The sequence below is a fragment of the Trichosurus vulpecula genome, chromosome 4 (assembly GCF_011100635.1).
Source record: "Trichosurus vulpecula isolate mTriVul1 chromosome 4, mTriVul1.pri, whole genome shotgun sequence".
NCBI classification, from domain to species: Eukaryota; Metazoa; Chordata; class Mammalia; order Diprotodontia; family Phalangeridae; genus Trichosurus; species Trichosurus vulpecula.
The window spans coordinates 220,993,876-221,016,532 of record NC_050576.1 but is presented as its reverse complement, the minus strand read 5'-3'; the positions used below and the strand labels follow the sequence as shown (position 1 = coordinate 221,016,532).

General features: G+C 40.5%; 1 protein-coding gene across 1 annotated transcript in view; it reads right to left on the bottom strand.

Annotated features, from left to right (window-relative positions):
• The window catches only part of DNAH17 (dynein axonemal heavy chain 17), a 258,405-nt gene that overhangs the window by 101,698 nt on the left and 134,050 nt on the right, over positions 1-22,657 (bottom strand). The window contains exons 41-47 of the mRNA XM_036755900.1: positions 21,573-21,705; positions 17,691-17,818; positions 13,784-13,932; positions 11,557-11,839; positions 10,703-10,876; positions 10,233-10,440; positions 9,952-10,117 (exon numbers count right to left, since the gene is read on the bottom strand). Of these exons, the coding sequence (XP_036611795.1) occupies positions 9,952-10,117; positions 10,233-10,440; positions 10,703-10,876; positions 11,557-11,839; positions 13,784-13,932; positions 17,691-17,818; positions 21,573-21,705 (1,241 nt within the window). The remainder of the gene's footprint in view (positions 1-9,951; positions 10,118-10,232; positions 10,441-10,702; positions 10,877-11,556; positions 11,840-13,783; positions 13,933-17,690; positions 17,819-21,572; positions 21,706-22,657) is intronic.

Below are 22,657 nucleotides of genomic sequence, written 5' to 3'. Positions count from 1 at the left end.
ATACTGCACTGTGCTCTCAGCCCAGCACAACAGACCTTTCCTATTGATCATCCAGGTTGTCTTGGGCCGGAAATTTGTTTCAGTCTTTTTTTGTGGGTTCTGTTGCTCTAGAATTTGTTTAGAGTCATTTTTTACAGGTATTTGGAAGGGTTTTAGGGAAAGCTCTGGCGAGTCCCTGCTTTTACTCTGCCCATTACTCAGTATCCTTTTTCTTTTGCTAACAAAATGTACCTTTTCCACCTGATCTTACCCCAAACTGCTTTGTAAGGCTGACCTATCTGATCTTACCCAAACTCTCTAGATCATATAGGTCAAGAGGAAAGATTATCTATCTATCTATCTATCTATCTATCTATCTATCTATCTATCTATCTGTTCATCTGTCTATCTGTCTATCTATCTGTCTGTCTGTCTGTCTATATGTTATCTGTGGAATTGTGAGACTTGTAACCATCACCTACTGATGCGGAGTGCCATTCTCTTGGGTGGACAAACTACAGTGTACCTAACCTCTGTAATCTGTGCTGGTTTATTCATGCAGTGGCTAGGAAGGACCCTGAAAATTCTTGCCCCTCTTCTAACAGAAGGGGGAGGCCCTAAAAACATCACCGTGAAGCAGCTGGCTACATGGGGAGGTCCCCTCATTGTGAGTTTGATCTGCATAGAAATTAACTGATTGAGTCCATAGCAATACTTTTTATGTGAAGTTGAGTTCTTTTTCTGGGCACAAATTCAGATCTTGCACAACAGGCCTCAAACAATGGCTTACTGCTTGGGTGTTACCCAAGACTTGCTGGATTTAGGCAGAAGTTGAAACATGTTGGAAACTGAGCAAAACCTTTGGGTTCTACCTTTCTTTATATAAATGAACTCTTTTATAAATTCCCTGCCTGCTACAGGGTCCACTCAATGTTCTGTTCTTTCTCTTGGCAAGGATAGTAAGTGTAGTAATGGATCACACAAACTGACCATTGGTTATGTCTTGCTTTCATCATATGACCGGTCCACGTTCTTTTTCAATTATATATTACTTTGATGAAAATCTTTACTTTAGCTTTTCTTCACAGTTTTATGTTTGCTGTGTGTTACAGTTTGCACTTATCCACCATGTGTCTCTCCATTGCCCTCTAAATGATATTAATTTCTAATTCTTCAGAGACTATCATGTTCTATGATTTACAGCCATTTAACAATTTAGGTAGAATACTAATATTTAAAAGGCTAACCTTCATTTCTGGAAGAAATTTGGACTCATTTAATCATTTACATATGGTGCAATCAACTGAAGCAGTGGATAGAAACCTGGGTCTGAAGTCAGAAAGACCAGAGATTAAATTTGGACTCAGACACTTATTAGCTGTGTGACCCTAGACAAGTCATTTAATGTCTGCTGGCCTCAGTTTCCTCAATGGTAAAATGGGGCTAATAATAGCATCTCCCTCACAGGGTTCTTATGAGGATCAAATAAGATAGCGTTTGTAAAGCTCCCATCACAGTGCTTGGCACAGAGTAGGCCTTCCTTATTAATAAGTACTTGTTTCCTTCCTTTCCCTTTCTTTTTGTATACTAGGTATTCACAGCTTCCCAAAGGCAATCCAGCTTATTTTCCTCTGCTGATTTAATTTTGAGCCAAATTTGTTATTCATTTGCACTATCTGCCAATATACATATACTACGGACAAGTTCCACAGGCTGTTCATCTAATTTTATGTCATGAGCTAGATTTCCCTTGATTTCCCCGACAGGATGGTTAGATTGAGCTCTTTTGAGTGGTTCTAGATTACTGTAAGAGATTCTATTATGTTCTCAATCTTGGTTCAACTGGCATTATGTAATCTGCAAACAGAATATGGGGCACTTCACTATTTATTGAAAAGTCTTCTTCAGCTAGGGGCTCTGCACTTGATCTTCTCCATGACAATGGGACAATGGAAAATCTATCTCCTTGTTTTATGCTTGGCCTGATGATGTTAATCAGAGATTGTTGAACAAGGCCGTCTCTGTTGTTAAATTTTTCAATGAATGTTAAATAATATTGATGTATGGATTGGAGATACTTATTTGGAATAGAGCCTTCAAGCTGGCATTTTGCTCTAAGAAATCAACTTAGACTACTGTTGGGTAGAGCCTACCTGTTCCTTTCCAATACTTTATCAAGTATGCCCTTAACATACTGTGTGAATTAGTCTCACACAAATTTTAATTAAACAGGTGGAAAGAAAACAGGAATATAGGTTCGGTTTTTTATTTCTCTTCATTGGGCCCTCCCCCTCGCTTTTTTTTGGTATCAATAAGGTCCATTTGGTTTTTTAATGCCTTTTTGTCATTCTCTCTTTCAGACTCCTTGAGAATCTCTCAAAGATTTCACAATTACGTCACCTCCAGTATAGATATGGTCTATATACACTTTTCATCCAAGTGCTATTTAAATGTTAGTTCTCTTTAGAGTCATTCTATCTATCTGATAAGCACACCTGGGACTATGACGTTAGAATCCCAGTGGGGCGGTCATTTCCATTTTTCTTCTGCTTAATTCTTCTATTCATTTTCATCCCTAAATGATTTTCTGATTACTTTGATTAGTTGGGTCTCCCCAAGATTTCTTTAAATTAGTTTTGCCTTTCACTGTAAACGGATATTGTTCAAAATCTTTCATCATCATTATCACCAAAGTTTATATAGATCACTGCTGCCATATCTCTCTGCTGCACTGACTAGTGGAGTTTTTAGAGTCTTACAACAATTCATTTTTATCAGTTAATTTAAAAAAACATTTCTTGCTTTTTTAGCTTAAAATTGGTTTATTGACATAAGTGCAGGGCTCCTTTGATTATTTTACCCCACTTAAAAGTAATTACCTTTGTTAGGTAAGAACATTTCTTGATTGAATTAATCAGAAATGTGTATGAATAGGGCCTGGAGCATCTTGAATAAATCAGAACCACTGTGTGAGAGACTTGTTCATACTCAAAGAACTTATGGAGGAATTATGTCAGAACTAGGAAGAGATTCTGAAGGTCTGGAAATGAAGAGAAAGGAATGGGGTCGTCTTGAGCTGAGCCAGAAAGAACCCCAAACCTAGAGGTAATCGGCAAAAGTAGAAAGCAAAAGTAAAATTGAACTGTGGCAGAGAAGGATGATTATCAAAGCAGGTCATTGCCCTAATTGGCATTTTGGAACAGAAGACTCAGGGTGATGGCCATCAATTGTAGCCACTTATCTAAGGACTGAGGGAAATTCTTGGAAAAGATCTGTTCTTTTCCCGTTTTCCCCTCCCACTTCCCGTCTATCCAAAGACATTGCAATACAATCTGTTCCTGTGTTTCCTAAACTTTTAAAGTAATTTGAATTTTACCTTAACACCAAAGAAGCCAGAAGTTAACTAGAGATATACAAATACAAATTAATGTAGAGAACTACACCTCTACCTAAATATTGGGGTTTTTCCTAATTTGGGGCTTAAAGCAAATACAATAGTACTTCTAAATTTCAACTAAGATAAACTTCCTAAAACCACATGAGGTGGGGGGAAGGGGGTGGGGCAAGGGAAGAGAGCCACATAGAGTTTAGGTGCCATTATGTTGTCCCTTGGCTTAAAGCAATCTAACTATTATAACAGGAGTTACATAGATATATAGACACTTTTTTTCTGAACCCCATGACCACACAAACCTCTCTAAGACAGAAATTATGAGCCAAATATAAAGCAGTATCTCCAAGGTCTAGGTCACTCAGAATCCAAAAGAAGATTCAAAATAAACTTGAAACTCAAGGGTGCTGACTCAGCACCCTTCCCCCACCTCCCATACAACCAGCAACAAAGTTGCACTACCAAACCCAAGGTAATGACACAGGCTTACATCAAAACCCACCCTTAACACCTTGGTCTTCCCTCTCTCTTTCCAGTGCTGTGGAGACCTGGGGATCCAGACTGCAGAAATGCACTCAGAACTCAACAGCTAGCTAGGCCACAGCTCTTCAGAAGCAAGCACCTGCTGTGGGCTATAATCCAGAAACACTAGTGCTGCAAAGCTCTGAATTCCGGCTCTTGGATTGTACTGAAGACCTGAGGGGAGTGGCCCAGGTCACCAGGCATGTGAGGGCTATGCCACCAAACCTGAAAGAAAGAACATCAGATCCACTGAGGGCTAGTTCTGACCGCTGAAAAATCAACTAGGGCAGAGATTTAGACTGGTGAATTGCCCAGTGTGGGAAGAGGCTCAGATGTTTTAAGATCCAGCCTCTGAGGAAACCACAATCAGAGGAGAGAGAGGCAGGAAGCTAGTGATAAGGAAAATAAGGGGGGGGGTAGGGAACACTGAAAGTACCAAAGATTTCGGGAAGAAAAGAGCTCAAAGACCTTGAACATAAACAGATAAATCAACAGAAGGAAATATGGTTAAGGCATCTATGAATAAATGCTGCAAAATAAAGGAAAATGATCCAACACTTGGGACAGAGGACTCTGAAATTTTAAAAGAACATGAAACAACAACATGCTGTTTCCTGAGTGGTTTAGAAGAAGAATGAGAATTTTAAGCACAGAATTTATATCTTGCAATCTTATAATGCTGGAAAAAATGAACAAAATAGAAAAACTTGAACCTTTAATGGTAAGCTTCACCAAAGGAGAGAACAATAAATAGGGAATGCAAATACACAGAAGTGAAGGACAATCTAGAGGAGAAGCAACAAATAAGAACATTAAAAGTATACATGCTCTCTATGCAAGCAAAGCATACGGAGCAAGACAAGATGAGCAGAGACAACCTAAGAATCACAGGTTTCCCAGAAGAACACAACAGGCCAAAAAAAACCTTAACCCATTGTGGGGGACAAATGGAAGTAGTTTTGTTTCCACAGGATTAGGAGCACTGCCCATCTCCCCCCCTCCCCCCAGCTTTGGCAGAGTATGGGTCTGGTGGCTGGTTCTGGTTGGAGCTGTGATCTGGCAGAAACCAGACTTCCTATCAGGTGAAAGGTTGGAGGCTTGTGCACATGCTTAGCGAGCTGTTTGAGAGAGGCATGATGTGGGCAGTTCAGGGGATTGCGTCTGGCTGGTGGGGGGGGGGGCAGGTGGGAGATCCTAAACTAATTATTGGTCAAAGACTTAATGGGAAAGTTAACTGACTGTTTTTCTGAGTCTTACTCCAGGTATGGATATCAAGAAAGGCTGTCTGAGCCACTGATCCATGAGGAGCAGGTTTGAACTGCAGGCTGAGAGGGCAACTGTTCCACATGTGCTGAGGTGTGACTCTCTTGACTTGATTCCTTAGCTAAAACCTGGTAGACTTTAAGCCTGGCTTAATGCAATTTGCCATAACTTCTGCCTGAACTTGACATGAAGTTAGGGAAATGTTGTTCCCTTACTATAAGTTAAGTCCCTAATCTCTTAGTGGCGAATTTCTGTAATCGAAAGTTTTCTAAGCACAACAACAAATCTATTGAATATTTGATTCTAGAACATCCAAACAACAACAACTTGCTATTTAGACTTGATATATGTTATTTTATATATATTTAGTTCCTGTATTAGTTAGGGTCCTTTAATTCTTTGTAATGGTATGGAAACAATTAGATCAATGGCTTGTGAGAATATTATTTTGTTACTTAGTTAATATCAGGCTTGTCTCAAGTTTTGTCACAATTAATGTCAAAAGAAAAATGGCTTGTGGTTTATTTAAATGCCTTAAAAGAAACATGGCATGAATAGAAGTTTATGATTTAATATATACTCTGTTAAAAATTGATTGCTTAATGGATTTATGTATGCACTGGAACGTCTTGTTAATTCCTTAGTGAAATCTCATCTTCCTGATGGGGGGAATTTATAATGGATTAATATAAAGTATAAGAAACTAGGTTCTAATGTGAAACATGACAATTGGCTAAGGTTCCAATTTTGGTTCTGTAAGAATGGTAACTTAAAATTGTGCTAAGATCAATTTTGTAGGAGAATGGACAGAAAGCTGGTTCCTATAAGAAGACAACAAGAAGAAGATGCTGAGATGCCGTGCTGGAGGTGGCTGGAACAAATACCAAGGACCAGAGGACTTCATTGGATGATGTTCCCTGCCAGACAGCAGCATGAGAAGAGACTTCTGAATCTCAAAGGGACAATTGCATTATTGTTTTCTTTTGGGTCTCTCTAACTGTATTTATAAAGGTGACTGCCCCTTTTGATTTGTCAATGTGTCAATCAACCTTTCCCCCTTCCCATATTTACTTAAAGGGGTGATGGTTAAGGGGAAGAATTCATATGAGAAAGAGAGTAAGGGGCTATTAAAGACGTGGAAATAAAAATTTGAATAAAAGAAAAGAGGGGGAAATTGTTGGGGACAGATGGAAGCAGTTTTGTCTCCACAGGATTGGGAGCACATGTCCTCCCTCCCACCCCCCCCCAGCTTTGGCAGAGTGTGGGTCAGGTGGCTAGTTCTGGTCAAAGCTGTGATCTGGCAGAAACTGGACTTCCTATAGGGTGAAAGGTTGGAGACTTGTGCACATGCTTAGCAAGCTGTTTGAGGGAGGCATGACCAATGGTGGGATTCAAATGAATTAACAACCAGTTTTCCACGGAACCTGAGCCGAGGTCCTGCCCCTCCCCCAACAACCTGTTTGTGGAACTAAACCTAAAATTAGGTACCAGTTCTACCGAACCGGTGCAAGGCAGCTGAATCCCACCACTAGGCATGACATGGGCAGTTGGGAGGGGGTTGCATCTGGCCAGTGGGGGGCCAGGTGGGAGATTAGATTTGGGAGTGGGACTGGCATTTGTCTGAGTCCTTATACTCTCCTGTACTCCATTCAGGGGATGTAGCCCTTTATTCATCAAGAATAAATGTAAAATATAATTAAAACCTCCCTGGCTTTCCAACAAGTATTGTTTATTCCTAGACTAAGTATGTTTCTAACACCCATAATAAAGGAAATAATAGAAGAAAGCTGTCCACAACTTCTAGACATGGAAAATGAAATTTCAAATGAAAGAATTCACAGAATGCCTCCAGAAAAAAAAAAACCAAGGCTGAAAACTTTAGTGGTTAAATTTAACAATTCACTTCCAAAATAACAAGTTCTGCAAGCCACGAGGAGAAAGATAGCTTCAAAGACAAAGGGAAAGACATTTGAATTACACAAGACCCTTCTGCACCCACTCGAAAAAGAAGAAGAGAATAAAATGGTATGTTCCAAAGAGCAGTGGAGTTCAGGGTGCAACCCAGAGTAACCTATACTGCAACCCTGAGCTTAACCATACAGGACAAAGAATGGACATTCGATAATGGTTGGAAATATTTTTAGAAAGAAAACCAGAACCAAAGAGACTGTTTGCTTCTCAAACACCCCAAATAACAGAAATACAGGTGGACAGAATAAAATGAGGACAGAAAGACCAGTAAGAGATTTCTTTCTAAATGTACGCAAGGAGATGGATGAAGGCAGAGATCTGATAGAAGTAAGAGTGAAGAGGCAGACAGGGGGCATCATGGATACAACCTAGCAACACCAGGTCGAGTGGGACTCTCAAATTAGTAATGAGTTATTGTTCAGTGGTTTTTCAGTCGAGGCTGATTCTTTGTGACCCCATTTGAAGTTTTATTGGCAAAAATACTGAAGTGGTTTGCCATTTCCTTCTTCAGCTCATTTTACAGATGAGGAACTGAAGCAACAGGATTAAGTGACTTGCACAGGGTCACACAGCTAGGAAGGCCAGACTTGAATTCAAGAAGAATCATCTTCCTGACTCCAGGGCTGGTATTCCATCTACTATGCCACCTAGCTGCCCCTTGAGTTATTTCCTATTTACTAAAACAAAATTAATCTCATTTTTTTGTGATGGTATTTGTTGTTTGCCATGAGAAAGTCTTTCTAATTCTGTTCTTGCAGAAAGTATTCTGTGTATGTAGGCATGTAAATTCTGCATATCATACAAGTTTCTGGACCCTGTCATTCCTCATTCCTGGTCCTCATTTTCCAACACTTTTTTTTTTTTTTACTATCCTTACAAGTATCAAAGCAGATGCTAATTTAACTTGGGGAGGCTTATTAAGGTCTTCTAATCTCAATCTCTTCAACTTCTGCACTTGGTGCATAAATTATTCTACAGGTGGTCTTTCTTCAAATACTTATAGTGAAAACTGACATATAAAATGAACAAACATCCCATGAAATGACTCTCCAAGGAGAATCTTAGAGCCATCTTTTGATTTGGCAGCAACTTCTGCCTTTCTTCTGGTTTGATTTATAGCAAGAACTGGCAAATTGAGATGATTTGATTTCTTCAGTATGTTTCCTAGTTGGTCGGAGGACAAAGATCTTCTTTAGAATATCAGCAGCTAAATTAAAATTTATTTTAAAAAGTCTAAAACAGCTTGATTCATAGCATTCCCTGCCACCAGTACTGTAGAAACAGGTGCTGTTGACACAAAGTGATGTAGTAGATAGAGAGCCAAGCTGGGAGTCAGGAAGACCTGAGTTCAAATCCAGCCTCAGACACTAGTTGTGTGACCCTGGGCAAGTCACTTAACCCTGTTTGCCTCAGTTTGGTTGATCCTTGGGCAAGGATCTCATATCAACAGCTAAGTTAAAAGTTTATTCTTAAAAGAAGTCTAAAACAGCCTGATTCTTAGCATTCTCTACCACTATTACTGTAAAAGCAGGAGCAAGCCCCATAAAACTGGGAGCCATTTTGTATTTTTCTTGGCTTTATGGGAGAATCCATCATCAAAAGACCAGCCTGCTGGTGTTGAGCTCTATACTTGGCTAGGCAAATCCTGGGAAAACAGATTCAGTCTATTGCTAGGACCGTACCTGAAGCTTTTGTTGTACTGGCATAGAGAGGGTTACTTTGGGTCATGATGAGATAACAGAGTAGGATTTGGTGGAGGATAATCCTACAGTACTTGATAAATCAGAGCTACTATTACATACTCCTTGCTGAAAACGTTAAATGATCTTATTTTTGCAACATTAGCAGAATGCTCACAATTCTTGGGAAGACATATACTTTGAAGTTCAACATATGAAGTTCAATATTATGAGTCAGTCACATATGCCTTGGCTCAGTTTGCTAATAATTTTACTTTCCAAATATCTGGTTTGCAAATGGATCTGTGATTTCCTTGTTATAGCTTCCCCCTCCAAAAATAAAGACTGCAACCCAACTATGCCTGCCAATCATCTGAGATCCTTGGCTTCCATAAATTCACCAAACCTTGCAGACTTCCTTTTCCTTTTCTTTACATTGAATAAAGCCCATTGGAGCATTTGGTCATCCGCCGTTCTCACTAGCTTATGGAACCTTTTAATTTTCCTGTCATAATTTCTCTGATGATAGCCTTCTCATTGCATCTCCTGCATAATTCCTCATTTATACCATGTTGAAGCCTACTCGTAGCCTCTAATTATTTGACATATTAAAGAATATCTATATTTTCACCATCTCTCCATTTCTTTCTCTTCCCTGACAATCCATCATTCCCCTTTCCTTACAAAAGGAAAGCAACTCAAGAGGCCAAATAGAAGAGTGCAAAGAGCCTGTGATCGGAGACTTAAGCTCTCGTTTCTAGGCCCAGATTTATTACTGAGATGTGGTGTGTGTGTGTGTGTGTGTGTGTGTGTGTGTGTGTGTGTGACCTTGGAGAAGTGATTTAGCCTCGATGAGCCCATTTCCTTATCTGTAAAATGGGAGTAATAAACTTTCTTACTACCTTCCTTACAGACAGAAGTAGGAATTTTTTTTAACCTTAAAGCCCTATGGAAATGTGAGTGATTAGATTATTAACCAAACCTTACAAGGTGGGGAGTTAGTCCTAAAGGTCTTCTATAGCAAATGACTTGTGAGTTAGTCTTTTCAGTTTCATAGTCTTGCAGGGACTGAGTACATTTCCGTTGAAAGATCAGTCTATTTGATAAGATCCTTGATTCTCAAATTACGAAACGTTCTATATTTACCAGTGCCCGTGATCCATGTGCTGCCTGATCAAAGTGTGAGGGGCCACTGTTCCATACTTGTCCACCTCTGGCATGTTCATATCATCAATGAAGTAGATAAGCCTTCTGGTGCCTGGAGGTCCATAGTTTCGCCCTGATTTTTTCTCCAGTGGCTTTTCAAGAACACCTGCCAAATTCAAAGGGTATTGGCTATTATTCAGTAGTTTCCTGGGCATCATTTTCTTATTAATGCCAAAAATAAGATGTGGGTTTTGGGGTTTTTTTGGTTTTTTTTTTTTTACCTTGTAACATGGCAGAAGTCGTATAGAAGTTGAAGGGAACAGACTGTATCACATACTCCTCCATGTTCAGGCTGCCAAGCTTGTCACCCATCAAGACTGACTTGCCAGTGCCTGCATTGCCCACCAACATCACTGGCCACTTTTTGGCCATTAATAAATCCATAAAATACCGAATCCGGATGGTTTCTGTTGTGTGCACCAAGGAAGCCTAGGGGTAAGGAGAGAATCCAGGGAAACAAAGGCATGGTTTAAAAGCAATGTGAAATCATTATCCTATAGGCAACCTGATGACTAAACTTCTAAGTGCAGATTAAGGTACAGAATCAAATGAAAAACTAAAATAAAATCCCAGGCTTTGATGGAAAAGAACTATTGCTAAAGTCATTATATGCAACTGAACACTTCTTAGAAGTAGAGAAAAAAACAAATTTTGTGTCTGATTTCAGGGTTTAGAGTTTGGGGGGTGGTACCTGCAATGGGATGTCGGGATCCAATTCGAATGGAGATACTTTATCTGTCCATGGCATGAATTTTTTACTCTCTGGGTCTATGTAGTAGTCAAAAATGGTTCCTTGAGAAGGAAATTTGATGGTCTTAAATTCATTCAACCACCACCTGCTGAACTCAACGCGATAGTCTACAAGCTAGAAAAAAAAACCAACCATAAATTACCAGCAAATCCTATTTGAATTGTAGACTTCAGAGCTAGAAAAGAAGTCACTGAGAGATCATTTAGACCAATCTCATTTTTACAGATGAAGATACTGAGACCCAAGAACTGAAGAGATTTATCCATGGCCGTATCACTAATGACTGACCAAATTAAGATCACTCATATATTGGTTTCCCACAAACACAATCGTGGTACAGAGAAGAGAACATGGTATTTGGAGTCAGAAGACCTGGGTTCGAATCCTGGCCCTGTAACTGGGTGACTCAAATACCTCTGGGTCTCAGCTCCCTCATTTGTAAAATGAGAGATGTGGTCTCATGGGTGTGCTGAAGTCATTTCAATGGCTCTAGAGAGCAGATAGTTACATGAGCAAACCTACAAATCAGGGCTTGATTCTTGGTTTGTTAATTGTCAAGACTTAAGAAAGTGATGGAAAAAATTAATAATGCAGATTAAGCATAAAAACTGTGGATCTTTTTGAGAGGTAGCTGTTAAACGTTTCATTAATCCCCTGAGTGTGGATTAGATGGACTCTAAGGTTGCTTCCAATTTTAATTCAGTGATTCTGTGGCCTTTTAATTATGCCGCTAACTGTATTATGGACAAAGGTAACAGAAGTTCCTAGGTCATAATTTCTCGAAATGACTTTACCTGGTCTTGGAACATGGCTCCTCCAAAAGCCCAGAAACATGCAAACACAAAATAGAGTTCATAGAGTTCCTTGGAGGAATCTGGAGGGGTATTCTTTGGGGTCAAAAGACATTCTAAGAGGTAGAGTATAGTCTGGATCACTGTGATTTCTGGAACTGGAGTAATCTTCTTAAATCCAAACCTCAGCTTGTCTAGGCACGTGGGGAGATATTTATCAAACAGGATCATCAAATTAGCTTTCTCAGACTGCACCTTGCGTTTTTCAATCCAGCTATTTACAACACTAGAAAAAAGGGGGAGAAGTTGGAAAACTTTAATGAAATATAATCATCCCTGAATATCCATGTTATCTCTATCCCAAGCAGACTTCAGTCTTTCTTCCAGCACAGCTTGAAGCTAGCCACCCAATTCAACAAATGTCCAGTAAGTGCCTACTACCTGAAAGGTGCTATGTTTGGACCAAGGGCAGCTAGGTGGCACAGTGGATAGAGAGCCAGCCTGAAGTCAGAAAGACTCATCTTTCTGAGTTCAAATATAGTCTCAGATACCTACTACCCTTGTGGCTCTCAAAAACTCACTCAACCATGTTTGCCTCAGTTCCTCATCTGTGAAAACGAGCTAGAAAAGGAAAGGATAAACCACTCTAGTGTCTTTACCAAGAAAACCCCAACTGGGGTCACAGAGTCAGACACACAACTGAACAATAACAAGGATCTATGCCTGAGACAGGGATACAAAGGCTAAATAATCCCTTAAGGAACTTACATTCTACTGCCCACACAGCTCTAGGTGTTCAGAGAATACAAATTTACCCTCAAATTAGCCTAAGTGTAATTAGGAAGCAAAATCTTCAAGAGAATTACTCAATAGTGTAATTCAAATTTAAATTTAAAACAGTTTTAGGTTAGCCCCTGCTTTTGGTTATTTAAGCTATAGTGTTGTGTGGTAACTAAGAGGTGCCTGAACATGAACTTTTCTCTGTACATAAAAGGATAATAATATTTACAGAGTTGTATTGAAGAAAGAAAGAGTTTCAAAAACTTTTAGGTGGGAAAGGAATAAATATTTGTACAGTGCCTAATTTCTCATCCGATTCTCAAAAAAGCCCCTGTAACGTGGGTTATCATCTTTGTTTACACATGAGGAAACTGAAGCAGACAGACAGAGGTTAAATGTTTTGCCCAGGGTCACACAGCTAAGAAACGTCTGGGGCCCACATTTGAACTCCTGATTCCAATCCCAGCATTCTATCCGTTGTGCTGCTGTAGCTACCCCTGGGAGTGTCAGTAGATATTACTGTTGTATGATTGCCCAGCACTCACCACACACATTATTATCATGGTCTGTAAAATACTTATCTCCTTACAGAATTTCAGCTATGTGTGAAGGGAGAGCAATTCATACATCCATGCATTATGCTTATGTTTAATCTTCTGCTAATGCCTATGTCTTTGTTAGGACCATTAGCATAAGCAAACATGCTGCTGAATCTCAATCTAGTCTGAAATGCAAGTTTTGTGAACTATAAAGGTGAAGGATGGGTAATTTTATCAGCCCAAGATTTCCCATTGGGAACCTTCTTCACAAGGTAGATTTTGCTGTTGTTCCAACTCTTCATGACACCATTTTGGGGCTTTCTTGGCAAAGATACTGGAGTGGTTTGCCATTTTCTTTCTAGCTCATTTTACAGATGAAGAACTGAGGCAAGCAGGGTTAAATGACAGCTGAGGCTGGATTTGAACTAACTTAAGATGAGTCTTCCAAGACCGGCATTCTATTTGCTGTGCCACCTGGCTGCCATAGGTAGATTATAACCAGGCTATGATTTAGGAGGGAAGTGCTAGAGACCTAATTGGACACCAGAGACATTAAGTGACTTGACCAATGTCACACATCTTCTTAAAGGGGAGATGTGAACCCAGGTTTTTCAGACTCCAGGCCCAGTACTCTATCCACTAATTTGACAACTGTCTTTACATGAAACCTATAAAATGCAACTCTATCTCCAAGCCATTATGCCCCTAGTCAAGGAATTAAATCCTCACTCAAATAAATTAATTTGGCATTGGGACAGAAGACTGAACAGAAGTACTGAACACCCAGAATTCTATCCCTTTTGCACATTAGCTAGGGCTTTTCCTGTGCCTGGCTACAAGGCCTTCGGTCTTCCTCACCTCCCTACTTTGACAGCATAGATAAGAAAGGTAAAAATGAAATTAGAACTTACGGATTCCATCCTAGATCAGCAGGGTTGATGTAAAGTATTCCTGCTCTGGAAACCGTGGCTGGGGTGGCCGTCCTCAGGTGACTAATCTCAAAAACTAGTCTCATGGTGCGATTCAAGGGGATTCGCTCATTACTGGCTAAGGTCAGAACCTAGTATGAGAGGGGGAAAAACAGGCTTGTTTCTAAGAGAAAAAGACATTCATGCCTCAAACTACCCAATATTTCAATAGATTTATGTAATCTGAGGACTAGAAGGAAGTTTGCAAAGTTACAATCTTTGTGCCTTCAAGTAAGTCCTAACAAAAACCATCCAGTACAAATTCAAGCCCTCTTTTTTTTAAAGTTAATTTATTTATTTTTAGTTTTCAACATTCACTTCCCTAAATTTCAAATTTTCTCCCCCTCCTTTCCTTCCCCCTCCCCAAGATGGCATGCAATCCAATATAAGCTCTACATATACATTCCTACTAAACATATTTTCACTTTAGTCATGTTGTATAGAAGAATTAGAATGAATGGGAGAAACTATGAGAAAGAAAAACATAAAACAAAGCAAAACAAAAAAAGAAAATAGTGTGCTTCAATCTGCATTCAGACTCCATATTTCTTTTTCTGGATGTGGATGGCATTTTCCATCAGGAGTCTTTTGGAATTGTTTTAGGTCCTTGCATTGCTGAGAAGAATTAAGTCTATCAAAGTCAGTCATCGCACAATGTGGCTGTTACAATGCTCTCCTGGTTCTACTCACTTCACTCACCCTCAATTCACATAAGTCTTTCCAGGTTTTTCTGAAGTCTGCCTATTCATCATTTCTTACAGTACGATAGTATTCCATTACATTCATGTACTACAACTTGTTCAGCCATTCCCCAATTGATGGGCATCCCCTCAGTTTCTAGTTCTTAGCCACCACAAAAAGTGCTGCTATAAATATTTTTGTACATGCACATGTACCTTTTCCCATTTTTATGATCTCTTTGTGAAACATCCCTAGAGGTGATATTGCTGAGTCAAAGGGTATGCACATTTTTATAGCCCTTTGGGCACAGTTCCAAATTGCTCTCCAGAATGGTTGGATCAGTTCACAACTCCACCAACAATGAAATGGTGTTCCAATTTTTCCACATCTTCTCCAACATTTATCATTTTCCTATTTTTTCATTCAAACCCTCTTTTTAAGGACCCCCATGAGAAGTATTGTTTTTCCTGCTGCTTCCCTCTGCAACTTATCTTAATGTCAAACCACGCTCATTATAAGGATGTGTTAATCCCAATATCTAACCTAAATTGCTATGATGCTTCTATTTTAGCCAATTGCCTCATCTATCCTCACTGGATATAGAGAAATACTCATTACCATGCTATGTGAGCACTTTCCATACCTGAAATCATGCCTTTGCCTCAGCAATAGGATTTCATTATTGGAATAAACCTGAAAGGTTGACTAATCTGACCTAGTGACCAACATATGAATCCCTTCTATAGCATTCCTAATAAGCCATCATCCAGCCTCTACTTGCATATATTCATGGTGGGAATGATTCGTGATGGGGAACTCATTGTTTCTGTTTTGGGATAGTTTTAGCTTCTGTTAAAAGGAAAATTCTTTTGCTCAGGTTTTTGCCCTGATTTCCAAGGCAAAACTCAGGGAAAAGAAAATTAAAGGAAGTTTATTAAAAATATGTAAAGGTAGCAACACATTGACAGGCTGATCGCTGGAGATCAGCAAGAGTTTCAAGATGAGGCCTGTTTTTATTGATAACTTTCATAATGAAATAAAGACAATTCAGATAGGTCTATGTCAGCAAAAGGGGATGGGTCATTGCATCTCATTTCCTCCCTAATTTCCGATACGTAATGGTTAACAAGTATAAATCGGTAGGGGGTGACTTGCTGAATAGCCAGTAATACAAAAGCTGCAGAGTGGTTGATGCCTTCCCAAAGGAGCCTCCTCCAACACTGATTGACAAACAGGGCTGGGAACAATGGGTCACTGAGTTAGCATCACTTTTAGTACTTCTATGAAGTGTTCCCCAGTTCTGAGCCCAAATATGCCTCCCCGGAAATTCCACATATTCATTCTACCCTCCGGAGATTTACAAAATAACTCCAGCTCCTCTTCCATATGGCATATCTTAAAATACTTGAGGAAATCTTTCATGATCTCCCTCCCCAGGCTATCTTCTCTCCTCCCTGTTCCAGGTTAGACACTCCCAATTTCTTTAGCTCTTCCTAATAGGACATGATTTCAGACTCTTTACCATTCTGACTTCCCTCCTCTGGGTACTCTAATTTGGTGATTAATACTAAAAAGCTGGTGCCCAGAACTGAATGCTCTAAATGTGGTCCAACCATTACAGTAGGATTGTCAACAACTTTGCTTGGGACACAACATATATTAACACAATCTAAGACTAAATAAGCTTCCTTCCTTCCTTCCTTCCTTCCTTCCTTCCTTCCTTCCTTCCTTCCTTCCTTTCTTCCTTCTTTCCTTTCTTCCTTCCTTCCTTCCTTCCTTCCTTCCTTCCTTCCTTCCTTCCTTCCTTCCTTCCTTCCTTCCTCCCTCCCTCCTGTAATATCAATTAAGTTGGGTGTCTTTGGTTGAGTCTTATTAGGTACTAAGCCCCAGGCCCAAACCCCTATCTATTAGGTGCTAAGCCTAATTGGGCATGAAGCCCTCAGGGTCCTGAGAGAGTTGCTAAGACCAGAGCCAATTGTAAGAGCATAAGTTCTGGTTGTTCAGATGACGCTTGATGACACCTAAAGAGTGCATGAAAAGAAAGAACAGAGCTATTTGCTTGGGGCTCTCAATCTTGAAGGTGTGTTGATGTGGAGACTCTGGGCAGCTGTAGTTAAGAGCCCTCTACCTTGTAAACCCTGATTGTGCGACTTTGTTAAATTCTGGTAACTATGCATTGAGATTTGAATCAGACAAGGTCTGCCTGTTGATGTTTGTAATTTGTTTGTATTTGCTCTGAAGCTCAGGGTGCTGGCTTTGCCCCCTGAGCTGAGTGAATGATATTTGTATGTTGGATTAAAGTAAGATTGTTAACCCCTTAGTGTTGCTTTCCTTAGTAAAGCAGATCAAAAGGACCTGGGCTTGAACCATTCCTGTTATTGTGTTTGTGTTCGTTTTTCACTCCCACAGCAGCTGCTAGCCAAATTGTTGCAACACCTCCTTCCTTCCCTCTCTCTCCTGCTCTCTCTCTCTCCCTCCATCCCTCCTTCTCTCCCTCCCTTCCTCTCTTCCTTCCTTCCTTCCTTTCTTCCTTCCTTCCTTCCTTCCTTCCTTCCTCCCTTCCTGCCTTCCTGCCTTCTTAAATAGCTACATCACGCGGTTAGTTTATTTGGAGTTTGCAGCCCACATGGTCTTTTTTCATCTGAACTGCCATTCTGCCAAATCTTCTTAATCTATTTGTGCAATTGCTGGTTCCCCCCAACCAAGTTTAGGACTTTGTGTCCGTTTCATTTCATCTGATGAATTTCACTACACTTTTCCAGTGTACCATAGTCATTATGAAGCTTAAGTCTGTCGTCACTGATATTCCTCTTTGCTTTATTTCCTCTGAAATATTGATTTATGTCCCATCTTTGGCCACACAAATCATTGGTAAAAATGTTGAATAGGGCGGGGCCATGGATACATAGCTTGGGGTCTATTTTATGGGAGTGCTTAAAAAAAATTCAGTAAATGAGTACTTTGAAAAAAAAAACAGAGCTTCCTTTTACTGAAATTCATCCTGTAACAAATAACAAGGTTCCAATGCATAATACGCTTTTTGACTTTGTGCTATTTTGGATTACTGTGGACAAGAGAGTATTTTACTGTAAATTCAAGAAAGTCTTGTTTCTGTACAAAGAAATCACCAACAAATAAGAAAAGGAAGAGGAAAAATCCCCCAGCTAACCTTATTATCATCCATGACAGTGTTCAGGGATTCAATCCACATGGGATCTATATCCCCATCCAGAACAATCCATTTGGGGCCTTGATGAGTTATGTTAGCCAGGTCCCGCATTATGGTAGAAAAAAGTCCTGTGTGGTAACACGATTTAATTTAGTTAGCTTGATTTTCAATATATAAATCATTACATTCTTCAGGAAGAGGAAATTGTAACAAGACCAATCAATAAACATTTATTAAGTACCTGCTATGTGCTAAGAACTGTGCGAGATGTTGAAGAAACAAATACAAAGTTGTGTCTGACTTTGTGACCCCAAATGAGGTTTTCTTGGCAAAGATACTCAAGTGGTTTGCCATTTCCTTCTCCAGCTCATTTTACAGATGAGGAAACTGAGGCAAAGAGGGTTAAGTGACTCGCCCAGGGTCACACAGCTAGTAAGTGGCCACGGTCATATTTGAACTCAGGTCTTCCTGACTCTGGGCCTGCGGCTTTAGCCAACGCACCATTTAGCTATTGGGAAAGGCAACATGCACAACACTGGTAGATACAAAATAGATACAAGGCCCCAGGAGGGGCACTAACAGCTTAGGAAATGAGAAAAGGCTTCATGTAGAAGCTTAAATGAATCTCAAAGGAAGTAGGAATTTGAAGAGACAGAGGGGCATGAGAAAGGAGTGAATTCTAGCCATGGGAGATGGGACAGATATGAATATTCTATATAAAGACAGTAAGAAGGACAGATCGAACAATAGAATGTGTGAAGGGGAGTAAAATATAAAAAGGCGGGAAAGGTAGGTTGGGGCCCAGTGGTGAAGAACTTTAAGTGCCAAACAGTGGAATTTTTATTTTTATTCCAGAGCCACTGAAGTTTAGTGAGTAGGGAAATGACCTGATGAGGCCTGCACTTGAGGAAAATTATTTTGGCAACTGTGTGGAGGATGTACTGAAAAAGAGAGATTCAGGACAGGGACAAAAATTAAAAGACAGTGCTCTCGGTGAGAGGTGATGAGGGTCTGAACTCATCAAGTAGTGTGGACTCTGTATAGGCAGAGAAGAGGATGTGACTGAAAAAAATGTAGAGGTAGAAACCACAAGATTTGGGATATGTGGGGTGGGTGAGAGAAAGTGAAGAATCAAGGATGGAACAGAGGTTACAAACCTGGGACACTCAGACATATTGCCCTTGACAGAAAGAGGGAAGTTTGAAAGAGTGGTGGCTTTCAGAAGAAAGAAAATGAAGCCTGGTTTTGGCCATGGGGAGTTGGAGGTGTGAAACAGCTGATCCGTCATTGGCGATGAAGGCACTAGAGCCTGGGAGAGAAAATAGGGTGAAATGCATAGAGATAATACAAAAAGGTCCAAGTCTTTCCCGTCCTTAAGGAAAAATCCTCACTAGACCCTGTCTCAAGCTATCACCCTATTTTTCTCCTCCCTTTATTAGACAAACTCCTAGAAAAAAAGTCTGTGCTCATTGCTGTGAAACTGAAGTCACCGAGGAAGAGAGAAGAGAGAAAAGAAGGGAGCTCAGCAGGGAGCCCTGAGGAACATCCACAGTTATGGGGTGTGATGTGAGGATCCAGCGAAGGAGCCTGAGAGGGAGTGTTCAGATAGAAGGGAGGACACTCCAAAGAGAGTAGTGCCACAAAACTGAGAGAAGAAATTGTGGTAACTAACATCAAAAGCTGCAGAAAGTCAGCTAGGTGGCTGGTACAGCTCACAAGGCGCTCAGCCTGGAGTCGGTCGGGAAGACCTACACTCAAAAGCTAGTACAGGCACTTACTGGCTGTGTGACCTTGGGCAAGTCATTTACCCCTGTCTGCCTCAGTTTCCTCATCTGTAAAATGGGGATGATAATAACAGTACTTACTTCCCAAGGTCATCAATGAGGATCGGATGAGCACTCTGCAAACCTTAAAGTCCTGTATAAATGTTAGCTATTATTATTATTATTATTCTAGAAGGACGAACCTCAAGAAAAGAACATCGGGTTTGACAATTAAGAGACCCCTGGTAACTTTGGAGGGAGTAGTTGCAGTTGAATGATCAGGTTCTTGGGATCATAGATTTAGAACTAGAAAGAACCTTAGTGCATTACTGGATTTTACAAATGAGGAAACAGAGGCCCAAAGAGTTGAGGTAAATTGCCCAGAGTCACACAGACAGTAGGAGGCAGAGTCAGGATTTGAACCCAAATCCAGCAGTCTTCTTGCCGTACTGCACTCATACTTGTTAGAAGCCATCTTGCAAAGATTTGAGAAGGAATTTTGTAAAGAGAGGGAAGGAAGTAGAGGCAGCGAGTGTAGACAACTTTTTGTAGGAATTTGGCTCTCCAAGGGGTTGGGCATGAGAGCTTGAGGTAGGGTCCGTGAAGATTTTTTTAAGCATGGGGGAGACTTGGACATGTTTGTAGGTGGCAGGAAAGTTATCAGTAGATAGGGGAGGACTGAAGATTAGAGGGGCCGAATGATAAGTGGGGGTGGGTGTAGGGAATCTGTCAGAGAGGGTATGCATGTAAAGGGGATGGCCTTGGGGAGGAGAGTTAATAAGAGGGACCAGCCACCTCGCTAACTTCCCAGTTACTCGTCCAACGAGATGAACTACAAAGATAAATAAGATGAGGTATCTGTCCAAGAGGAGCTTATGTTTTAGTAGGGGAAGTTATATGGCTAAATATAATGCCAACCGCAGTGTAATAAGTTTACAAGAATAAGGTACTATGAGATCAGGTGAGAGAGAAATAGCTTCTGACTGGGAAGGTCAGTTTTGTAGAAGCGGCGTTCGAGCTGGACCATTTGCTGTTCCCTGAACTCAGTATCCCGTTTCAAGCCGGCGCCTTTGTGTGGATTTTCTCTCATCGCTAGAATCCGTGCTAGCCTCACTCAGTTCTGTCACTTAACAATCTTTAGCTGCCTTTGAGGCTTAGTTAAGGCATCACTTCCCGTGGGAAATTTTTCCTGATCTCCCCAGCTGTTAGTTTTTTTTTTCCTCTTCTCAAGTTATCTTCTGTTTACTTATCTATATGTAGTAATCTCCGGTGGGTTGTAGAGGTGATAAGATTGCCAGGCCTGGAGACAGGGAGACCTGAGTTCAAATCCAGCCTCAGGAACTTACTACCTGTATGACCTTGGGCAAGTCCCTTAAACTCTGCCTCGATCCCTCACCCACAAAATGGAAGTAATAATAACAGGTCCCTAAGAGGGTTGTTGTGAGGACCAAATGAGGTAATAATTGTAAAGTGCTTAGCACAGTGTCTGGCACATAGTAAGCACTATATAAATGTCAGCTGTTACTTTTGCTGTAGTTATTGCAATTATTATTGTGATCTTTTTTTCTAGGTCATTAGTCTGTGAGCTCCGAAAGAGCAGGAACTGTCTTTTCTTTTCTTTTTTTTTATTTTTTTTGGAGGGGGGGGAGAGGCAGGGCAATTGAGGTTAAGTGACTTGCCCAAGGTCACACAGCTAGTAAGTGTGTCACCTGTCTGAGGCTCTACTCACTGGGTCTCCTAGCTGCCCTGTCTTTTGCCTTTCTTTGTATCCTTAGTGCTCTGCACAATGCCTGCAAAGCAGTGGGTTCTTAGTAAATACTTGTTGATTGACTGAAGGACGGAAAGGATTTCCTGTGCGGAAACAGTAGCTAGCTGCCTAGAAAGGTAGTCTGGCAACAGATCATGGAGGGCCTCTAATTCCAGGCTGGAGGTTCTGGATTTTATTCTGTAGGCAACAGGGAGCCATTGAAGGCTTTTGAGGAGGGGTGATCCATTCGGTGCTCTACTGAATGACCTGCATCTGAATGCACTCAGAGCATTTTCCTCCAGGAATGTATACAATACAATAAGTGGGCCCATTCAGATGGCAAGTACCAGGAGGAGGCTCATTGCTTTTTACCATCTTTCCACTCTCTCGTAGCAGGGTTAATGATGCCAAAGAGTTCATCACATGTGACTGCTTTGGGGTCAAGATCCACGGCCACAGCTTTTCTCTTCATGTTCAGATAGGTCTTATTGAGGGATTTCAGGACCTGAGAAGAGAGATCATGGACATGTGATTAATAGGCAGTTGAATGCCATCATAGTTTTGGCAGGGGGCCAAATTTATCTTCAGCATTCTGAAAGAATGATCTCACCCCAGAAGTGATTAAGGTAAGAAGAATCCTTTAAAAGGTACATGTAAATAATAATCCACATCAACGCAACAAAGCGTTGTATCTGAACCAATAGATAATTCTAAGTCGTTTTTACTTGACTTCGGGGTGTTTATATGACTTTTTGAAAATGGGTTAACTTTTATACTTCTACTTGCTTTCCCAAGCTTGTACCCATTGATGGCAAGGAGAGGCATATTTTTTTCAAGCAAGATAACAGTTTATTAATAGGGCACTGAATCTATTAATAAAGGGGTCTCTGGCCTGCCTCCTTTTGTGCCAAAGACCTGGGGTGCCAACAGGGGTTTTGTTTTTTTGTTTGTTTGTTTTTAGTAGACACTTAATAATTTATTTATTTTTAGTTTTCAACATTCATTTCCACAAGATTTTGAGTTACAAATTTTCTCCTCATCTCTACCCTCTCGTACCCCAAGATGGCATATATTCTGATTGCCCCTTTCCCCAGTCTGCTCTCCCTTCTATCACCCCACTCCCCCCTATCCGCTTCCCCCTTACTTTCTTGTATGGCCAGATAGATTTCTATACCTGTGTATGCCTGTATCTCTTATTTCCCAGTTGCATGTAAACTTTTTAACATTTGTTTTTAAGACTTTGGGTTCCAAATTATCTCCTTTCTTCCCTCCCCACCCACCCTCCTTGAGAAGGCAAGCAAGTCAATATAGGTTATACATGTATTGTGATGCAAAACATTTTCATAATAGTCATGTTGTGAAAGACTGACTATATTTCCCTCCATCCTATCCTGTCCCCCATTTATTCAATTTTCTCCTTTGATCCTGTCCCTTTTCAAAAATGTTTGCTTTTAACT